The sequence below is a fragment of the Sitodiplosis mosellana genome, unplaced genomic scaffold, assembly GCF_009176505.1.
Source record: "Sitodiplosis mosellana isolate CC-2019 unplaced genomic scaffold, AAFC_SMos_1.0 Smas_scaffold_2, whole genome shotgun sequence".
NCBI lineage: Eukaryota > Metazoa > Arthropoda > Insecta > Diptera > Cecidomyiidae > Sitodiplosis > Sitodiplosis mosellana.
In genome coordinates, this window is record NW_022595245.1 from 8,317,878 (window position 1) to 8,327,970 (window position 10,093).

The 10,093-nt window shown below is 38.5% G+C and overlaps 1 protein-coding gene across 1 annotated transcript in view; it reads left to right on the top strand.

Annotated features, from left to right (window-relative positions):
- Positions 1–9,769, top strand: part of LOC129564976 (cubilin homolog) — a 10,994-nt gene extending 1,225 nt beyond the window's left edge. The window contains exons 5-20 of the mRNA XM_055439228.1: positions 1,785–1,956; positions 2,058–2,434; positions 2,502–2,610; positions 2,666–2,745; positions 2,808–2,982; positions 3,074–3,112; positions 3,178–3,199; positions 3,281–3,558; positions 3,647–5,167; positions 5,252–8,262; positions 8,330–8,414; positions 8,478–8,627; positions 8,718–8,884; positions 8,966–9,131; positions 9,209–9,352; positions 9,431–9,769. Coding sequence (XP_055295203.1) covers positions 1,785–1,956; positions 2,058–2,434; positions 2,502–2,610; positions 2,666–2,745; positions 2,808–2,982; positions 3,074–3,112; positions 3,178–3,199; positions 3,281–3,558; positions 3,647–5,167; positions 5,252–8,262; positions 8,330–8,414; positions 8,478–8,627; positions 8,718–8,884; positions 8,966–9,131; positions 9,209–9,352; positions 9,431–9,660 — 6,726 coding nt within the window. The 3' untranslated portion in view covers positions 9,661–9,769. The remainder of the gene's footprint in view (positions 1–1,784; positions 1,957–2,057; positions 2,435–2,501; positions 2,611–2,665; positions 2,746–2,807; positions 2,983–3,073; positions 3,113–3,177; positions 3,200–3,280; positions 3,559–3,646; positions 5,168–5,251; positions 8,263–8,329; positions 8,415–8,477; positions 8,628–8,717; positions 8,885–8,965; positions 9,132–9,208; positions 9,353–9,430) is intronic.
- Positions 9,770–10,093: the final 324 nt, after the last annotated feature.

The following is a 10,093-nucleotide window of genomic DNA, read 5'->3' on the forward strand; positions in this document are numbered from 1 at the left end:
CCAAACTAAATTTTGAACATTTTCATGATCCAAGGGCTGATAATGAAAGATCTAGGGGCCCTCTAATTTCTGCCCGCACCCCACAATTCCTGCTCCAACCGGTGACGAGCAGTAATTGCCCAAAGTTTCGAAAAATCCATGAAAATCGATTTTTTGCATATTCGACGGTTTCACGCCAACAGTCAATTCCAAATGAAGTTTTCAATATTTTGATGACCTGGTGGCTGATATTGAAAGGTCTAGATGCCCACTAATTTCTGCTCGCTTCTCAGAGTTCCTGCTTCAACCAGTGACGAGCAAGAATTCGACGAAAATTGGAAAAAAAATGTAGGAAAATCGATATCACAGTGCAACAAAGTTTAGGTAGGTCCATGTCACCAGCACCGCCAGTGCTGTTAAACCATAATATGTTATAATTAGTGCTCGAATATTGCTGGCAGATACCACTTCCAGATTGCAAAAATCTTGTGTAGGGGCTGAGCACTAATCGTCAATATTTTTGAAAAGTGGATTTTTGGTACATTCAAAAGGCAAGTACATGAAATCGAATTTTTTTCGTATCAATGTAGCTCAATGACTCCTGTTCGAAAAAGTGAATCACTGTTTTACAATTGAGTCATGAAGTGAGTCACAATATAACTCATAATTGAATGAGTCATAATCGAAAAGTCATGACTTTCTGTTTTGCGCACCAATACTGTATGTAGATTTTTCATGATTTTCGGTATACTCACGCATTCAATGAGTCATATTCATATCAATTCTAATTCTTTGACTCGACTGACTCATTGGCTCTAAAATGGAGTTATAATCTAATTCGTTTCTTATGACTCATGAAGAGCCGGTCGCAAGAAGTTTGACTTACTTTGGACAATGTATGAGTTCGATTATGACTCATTTCGATTACTCACTTCATGACTCAATTGTAAAACAGTGATTCACTTTTTCGAACAGGAGTCATAGAGCTACATTGATACGAAAAAAATTCGATTTCATGTACTTGCCTTTTGAATGTACCGAAAATCTACTTTTCAAAAATATTGACGATTAGTGCTCAGCCCCTAGACAAGATTTTTGCAATCTGGAAGTGGTATCTGCCAGCAATATTCGAGCATTAATTATAACATATTATGGTTTAACAACACTGGCGGTGCTGGTGACATGGACCTACCTAAACTTTGTTGCACTGTGATATCGATTTTCATACATTTTTTTTTCAATTTTGGTCGAATTCCTGCTCGTCACTGGTTGAAGCAGGAACTCTGAGAAGCGAGCAGAAATTAGTGGGCATCTAGACCTTTCAATATCAGCCACCAGGTCATCAAAATATTGAAAACTTCATTTGGAATTGACTGTTGGCGTGAAACCTTCGAATATGCAAAAAATCGATTTTCATGGATTTTTCGAAACTTTGGGCAATTACTGCTCGTCACCGGTTGGAGCAGGAATTGTGGGGAGCGGGCAGAAATTAGAGGGCCCCTAGATTCTTCATTATCAGCCCTTAGATCATGAAAATGTTCAAAATTTAGTTTGGAATTAATTTTTGGGGCAAAACCTTTAAATATGCGAAAAATCGATTTTCATGGAATTTTTCGAAACTTTGGGCAATTACTGCTCGTCACCGGTTGCAGCAGAAATTCTGCGGAGCGAGCAGTAATCAGCAGAAATTGCGTAGAACACGAAACCGTGCTCGGATTTAAATTTTGGAACCGGGGGGGCTAGCGTCACGGAGCTTTTTGTAGACGGTATTTTCATTTCAAATAATTCCAATTGTATTTTATTAGGTGTCAAACAATGCCAATGCAACAAAAGTAATAAATAGATTCTGCGGTACTATTCAAAATAATCAAAAATCGGTGGTCACTTCGAGCGAAAATACGGTTTATGTGCATTTTTACAGTGATTTTTCTTCTCCGGGCAGAGGATTCTCCGCAACGTATAAATCAGTTCCAGCCCGTAAGTGTGGATTGCACAGATTGAACAATTCATCTTATCGAATTAAAACGGTAGATCTAATCGAAAGCTTGTAAATATCTCCTCTCCATTGTTCCATGTAGAATGTGGTGGCATCTTTGCCAGTGCTCAAGGGAATATCACCAGTTTGAACTATCCAAACAACTATCCAGAAAATATACACTGTCAATGGCTACTTCGAACTGAAGTATCACACACAATTTCATTCCAATACACTGACTTTGATCTGGAGGATCGATGTACGGATGATCATGTTAGCATTTATGACGGATCAGAAATGAATGAAGACAAACTTTTGTTGAAGACATGCGGTAGTCAAACATTTGGACCAGATTCAGGCAATCAAACCGCTCGTCCTGGATTCACTAAGCCACTTAAATCGTCAGCCAATGAAATGCTTATTGTGATGGAAACAGATTCCTCGGTTACAGCCAAAGGTTTTGCGGCTAAATTTGAAACGGTATTCGAAAATCGACTTGATTTTTGGAAACGACAGTTGAAATCATATTGTACTTCTTTTATTTCAGTCCTGTGGATCAAAAATCAACACATCATCCAGTGGCATTTTGGAAATTGGTCATAATCTACGATGGCTAGCCAACGGCTGTGAATGGACTATTACTGCAAACGATCCAAGTATGATTATGAATTTATATCAGTTATGAGAAAAATTATTGCATTTTTGTTCCAGTTCAACATGTCTCTTTGAGTATTATGCACATGGACAACGAGCCTATCTTACCCTCAAGTCAATGCTTGCGAAAGATTTATGTAAGTTGTTAAAATCAAAAACTCGACAATCTGGTGAAAATTTCATTTTGAATCCATCATAGGTTTACGATGGTACATCAACTAGCTCCCCGAAAATAACTGAAATCTGTTCAAGCAAACATCCCCCGCCAATCACTAGTGAAGGTAACTCACTTACATTATCGATTTCCGATGTCAGCGCACAAGATTCTACCTCCAAATTCGACTTGAAAGCAGCTTACACCGTCTTAGATACTGGTAAAGTTTTATTTTCTTTGTGAGAGTCTCAATTGTTGGGATTGGATTTTTGGAAAATTTAAATAAATGAATTTTCATTTGTGCTTCATAGAATGTGGTGGAGATTTCGGCTCGATTGATGGTCAAATTGGTAAGTTTTAAACCGCTCAGCTCTTCTCAGTTCCATGCTAATTCATTGTTTCTTTCTGTTTGTAGCATCGCCTGGTTATCCAAAACCGTAAGTCATACTTTGGTATAATATTTGATCACTTTTTTTATTGATTCACCTTTAGCGACTAACCCATTCGTTTCTCTTTAGTTACAAAAACAATATAGAATGCGAATGGACGATCCAAGCATCGCCTGGCAACGAAATGGAGATCAACATTGATATGTTGGATATTAATCAAACCGATTATTGTAATGGTGATTATTTGGAAGTTCGTGAGGGAAACAGTGTCGGAAAGATGATCGGAGTGTATTGTGGTACTAATAGTAGTATACTGCCCACATTGCCACGGGTGACCACTTATTGGTTGAAATTCCGTAGTGATAACGATGGCGTTGGTAGTGGTTTTAGACTTGAATATGGCTACGGTAATTCAAACTACGGACCTATGAAAATTCAACACCGATTATCAACTTTTCCGTTTTATTTTATCTTCCTCTCTATCATTTCTTTTAGCAAAATTTGTTGAGCAAACCGGTCAAAGCGGTGTCATCACATCCATGATGTATCCATCTTACGTATATCGCACGCTTGGTTCGTATAAATGGCGTATCATAGTGGCTCTGGATAATTTGATACGAGTTACCATTGAAAATTGCATTCTAAATGGTGTTAGCCAAATTTCGATCTATGATGGAAATGATGAAGCTTCGGATATTTTAGAAACCATCAAAAGTGATGACATTCCAACTGAACCAATTCTATCGAGCACAAATGTGATTTTTGTTGAATTTGAAATTCCGACATTCAGTGCGTCAAAATTCATGTTGGTTTGGAATGAGGTGTCGGAATCAGAGGCCTATGAATCAAACAAAGAAACGAATAGTTTGAATTGTTCAAGAAATTCCGTGATAAGGGCTAGCGAAGCGGACATTTTGAAAATACAATCACCAGGTTTCCCGGGTGGTTATGATGACAACACAATCTGTCAATGGACATTTTTGCCGAGAATGGGATATCACGTTAGCATTTCATTTACGACCATTGATCTAGAATCGTCCAACGACTGTATAGCTGATTATGTGCGCGTTGGCAGTGGATCCGATATGCAACAATTCCAACAAAGTTCACGAATGTGTACCATGGATGAAAATGCACCAATTCATCGATTCCATGGCACACCAAACTTGAGAGTACAATTCCAAACGGATGTTTCAGACACTCGTACTGGTTTCGAAGGTATTGTGGTGTTAGATTGTGGTGGTTTGCTTGAGTCGCCACAGGGTCAAATAACCAATCGGATGATCGTATCGAATCAATCACAATTCAGAATGAATGAGACATGCACTTGGACTGTTAGTGTAGATCATGGCCGGACAATTCAATTCGATTTTAAAACACTCAATTTGGTGAAAAATGACGATGGATCGTGTAACAGTTATATCATTATTAGAAATGGCATTCATGACGATTCGCCATTCCTAGGTTTGGGCCAATATTGCGGAGACTCACCAGTGATCCCGGAGACCAGTAGCAACAAGGCAATCGTGCAATTTGTCAGAAACCGTACATTCCGTACATTAAACGAATTCGTTCTTACATATGAACAAGTTGAATATGATTGCGGTGGCTCATTTACGCTTGACCACAACACCAATTCAACCATTATCAGTACGCCAAATTATCCAAACATTCCAAGTGCTCACATTGAATGTGTGTGGCGTGTAACGGCACCGAACGGCGAACTAATGAAAATTGAATTTTTGCAACGCTTTGATCTAACATCGACGGCCAATTGTACGAGTGAGTATGTTGAAGTGCGTGAAAGTAGTACGGCTAGTTCTCCGGTCATTGGGAAATATTGCAGTGTGAAACCACTTCCAATTTTCTCTTCTTCAAATATGGTGCGTTTGATGTATTTCACCGATGTTTTGGTACCAAAGAATGGATTCAAAGCTAAAGTCTCATTTGCACGCTGCGGCAAATCGATCATGGCAAACAGTGGCTTTATATCGAGTCCAGGATTCCCAGGAAGAGGTAATTTTGGATTCAGAACTTTAAAGAATTTAATCATGAAAACTAATGTGACGCTCGTGTTTTTTTCTTCAATTCGATCCACAGGAGCATATCCAACACAAACCACTTGCGATTACCATATAACCGGTCGCACTGGAACCGAACTGAACATAACATTCCTGAGTTTGGATCTACCAGAGGCTGACAATTGCAGTGATGTTGATCACATCGAAATCTACTCAATGCTGAGAAATGCCGATGGAATTTCGAGCAAAGCAGAAGTAACAAAAGTATGCGGCAATACCATACCAGACAGTATTTTAACATTTAACGCAATGGCTTTGATCCGATTTGTTTCGAAGTCTGGAAATAATTTGTACACCGGTTTCCGGTTTATGTTCCAATCCACCAGGGACGTTTGTGGTGCAAGCATCGAAGCTTCAACTGGTATCATTCAAAGTCCTAGCTATCCATTTAATTTGGACACAATTAGAAATTGCGTGTGGAAGATAACTGTACCGAAAGGTCACCGAGTCAAAGTTGAAGTACTTGATGTAAATCCAATTGTTTCCGGGACGGATGAATTGTTTCATGTTAATTTTTTCAATGATTTTGGGTTTACAAGTTACATTAAAACGTTTTTTGGCAATAATCGAATGGCGCAACCAGCAATAGTGTATTCAACTGATAATAAGTTGGCAATTTATTCACTAGCCAGTCGTGGGTTTAAAATGCGTTTCACATCCGATGAGCCAACGGTGTGTGAGGGCAACTTGAATGGAAACGAAGGAACATTCCATTTTCCTGAGAATGTAACACGATTCTACTGTGAATTCACATGGGATTCACAACGACCATTCCTCGAACCACAACCAAACAACGGAACGCTTTCAATCAAAATATTGGACGAATCATTGCGCCCGCAATGTATACCGAAACTATCGACGGGTATTTCGGTTATTTTCTTTGCAAACGAAAATCGTACTATCTTCACAAAATGCCCACCTAAATATGATAACATCGCGTCGCCTTATTCTAGCACAAAACTAACGTTGCGAAACATCCCACAAATGATATTTACGACCACATTCAAATATCGATTCCAGTACAAAGTACACAATTGCGGTGGAATATTGACGGAAACAATGACAAAAATTTCGAATCCGACGACACTTGCATTGAATTATGGCGAACTGGACTGTGCTTGGCAGTACAACACAAACACTGTGCATAACATTCGAATGATACTCAATGCGCCGGCAATGAACTGCGATACAGAATACATAAACATTTATTGGGGCAAGACTTCGAATGGGCCGAGAGTCAGTCAAATTTGCGGAGACACAGTATCGAATCAAACGATCAACATCAGCGGACAGAGTGCATATGTTGAGTACCACACTGAAGCTTACAATCCATTCGAGAGTTTTGACATTGATATCGTGTCATCGGACGGTATATGCGGCGGCACTCTTGTTGCATCCAATTATGTGTTTTCGAGTCCGAAAATTGGTACCAAGTATCCACCCAACGCTGAATGCGAATGGATTATACGTGCTCAAAATGGTTACCATGTTGGTTTGACGTTTATCAATCGTTTTATGATCGAAACCAGTACCAATTGCACCAAAGATTATGTGAAGGTGTTCAACAAGGTCAATGGCGAATTCAAAGAAATCAAACGATTGTGTGGACGAGAAACGCCACAATTTTTAAATTCAACGGGTCGCGAAATGAAAGTGTTATTCCGCACGGACGGCGATGGTGATGGCGATGGTTTTACAGCACAATGGTCAGAAAACTGTGGTGGCATATTCAAGGCAACAAATGTTCCACAGTTGATAACAAGTCCACGCTATCCTGATCTCTATCCCAAGAATGCTTTCTGCAATTATTCGATAATCGCTGACGATGAACAGTCTGTTACAGTGAAATTCCTAAAGCTCGATCTAGAATACCAAGGCATAACGTGCTTTTTTGATAATATTACAATTTATAAGAAACAATCATCGTACGAAGATGCAATGGAAAAAGTTGGAACATATTGTACGAAAAATTCGCTGATCACTTTCCGTTACACATCACAAATCGATTTGGTGTTTCGAACCGATTCAGAATATGAGGAGAGCGGTTTTAAATTCGAGTTTAGCACTGATAGATGTGGAGGCAATATAACAACATCGAAACGAATTGAAAGCATAACTGATGACAATTATTATGAAACATATCTACCGGTGGCATCGTGTGTTTGGTACATCACTGCACCAAGTGACAAAAACATTGTCATTCGCTTTGAACAGTTTGATTTGGAGGACCATGGGAGCTGCAGTTATGACTATGTGACAGTTTATGAGGGCCATGGCACGGTTGAGAATAATCTTAAAGCTCGATATTGTGGAAATCTCACCGCACACGCTCCGGTTGTTGTTGTTGATTCAAACAAAGCCATCGTCAAGTTTGTCAGTGATGAATCGGATCATCGAAAAGGTTTCACAGTACTGATTTTGTTCACGAAAAACTGTAGTCAACACATACATTTAACCCATGACCAGCCGAAATACACTCTGAACAAACTAACCGATCAATACGAGTCGATGCTCACATGCGAATATTTCATAAATGCGCCCAAAGGCTATGTGATTAAAGCAAAGTTTAATCAAATGCATTTGGTGCCGTGCGTAACTATTGCAGTTAATAACTCATGCACGTGTGATTATTTGAATGTACGCGATGGATATGGCCAATACTCGGAACCATTTGGTTCGTTTTGTGGTCACTCGAATCCACCAGATATTCTGTCGTCCACTCCAAGTTTGTACATGCGATTTGTTACCGATAACATTGGCTCGGGCTCTGGTTTTAGCATCGATTTGGACATGGTGGAAACACCGTGTGGTCCAAGTACCTACCATTTGAACGATTCACTGAGCAGCATTACGATTCAATCGCCAATGAATAGGCACTTGTATATGCCAAATATGAATTGCATTTGGCATATTTCCGCTGATGTTGATAAATTGATTAAAGTTCATTTTGAACAGTTCGAATTGGAAGCAGACGATCAAGACAAATGCACAAACGATTTCTTGGAAATTACCGATGATAAAGAGGATGGGGTAAACATTTTCATATACAAAATTGTTCTGGTTGAAACGAGGTTTTAATCACTATTTTCATTTTCAGACGTATCAGTATGTACGCGAGGGCGTTGGACAAAATGTGTTATTCTCTGGATCAACGAAATCAAAGAAACAATATTTCTACCGAGGTAAATTTCACCGTTTTCATAGTCAACTTAGCATTTCACTCATATTATTATCATTTCAAATAGGTCGACAATGGCCGAATGCAGCGCATCGCTACTGCGGAAACAATATTCCAATTGATTATTTCTCATCATATCGAACCATTTCGGTGAGCTTTAAATCGAATGAAAAGGATGAAGCGAGCGGTTTTAGATTCACCGCAAAAATCGTCTCTGGTAAATTATTGCGTTAACTTACTCTCTAATCCAATTAGCAATTGAGAAAATGAAACATAAAACCATTTCCGATAATTGGTCAATTCACAGAATGCGCACAAAATTACACGCAGCCACAAGGTCGGATATTTGGAAAGGATTTATCCGACTGTGAATCGTATATTAGCGTTCCAGAAAATTATACAATTACTTTGTATTTTACTTCATTGAGTTTCCTTTTGAATCGCGAGTGCACCGTAGATAATACACCGTTGAAAGTAAGTCAAATTCCAATTATCCATTCAGGTACAGCTCAATAATATCGAATGATATTTCAATTAACGCTTTGAATTTCAAAGATTTATAATGGCAGAAATAATGAGCTACTTGAGTCGTATTGCGCTGATAGTATACCAGATCCTCTCTTCACGGCAACCAATCTTTTGAAATTAAAATTCAAAAATATTTCACATGCCCACGTTTCAAGTGAAGAATATGACATCACCTATTTGGTAACGGATAAAGGTAATAAATAGTAATGCTTTTATCACAATCGATTTTATCCACTATAAACGAGTACTGAAACTGACTTTGTCGAATAGGTCGAGGATGTGGTGGTGCGCTATACAACTACGGTGGAACATTCACAAGTCCTGGCTACCCCAATACATATCGAAACAATTCGCTCGATTGTACATGGATAATAAGTGTTCCAATGAATTTGCTGGTTGCCGTACGTTTTCCAGGTAAATTCAACACAGACATCACAGATGCATCAATTCAGAATATTTCCAATAACTTGCTTTTCTTCACTTGAAATTTAGTGTTTGATATGGGACTGAGAGCAACATGTGATTCAAACTATGTGGAACTTATTGAGAACGATGATACTGTGCCACCGACCAAGTTTTGCGGTACCGATGAACCAGCACCATATAGAGCCAAATCTAGTCGGTTGGAGGTACACTTCAAAAACAGCATAAATTTTGCGGGCACCGGCTGGGTTATTGATTTTATGGCAGTACATGAGGATTCAATTTTGAATAACTTCTGAAACATTTGTCATCCGAAAATTAACTATGACTGCAAATTGGAACATATTCGTTTGAAAAATTAATTATGACTTGGTTGAAATAAAGCACTAAATGTTTAACTATTTCAAATTTGTGCGATTTATTTGCATAAAGCCTGAGTTTAGTTCAACTATCATCAAATATTGATAGTATCACATTGATCTTTTAGCCAGATTTATTTGATGGTGACTATGGTATAATCTCTTGAAACAAGGTGTTTTTCGAACATAAGATAAAATGTATACTCATAGAATAAGTATTGTTGTTTTGAATCCGAATAAATGCGCCGACCAAGGTGATGCTATGATTTCAATAAAAATCATTCATTTCTTTGACTTGCTGGCTTGTGCAATGTCTAACTTGACAACCGTTGAATATAATTTTTTTTTTCGTTTTTATACTCTTTTCTTTTGT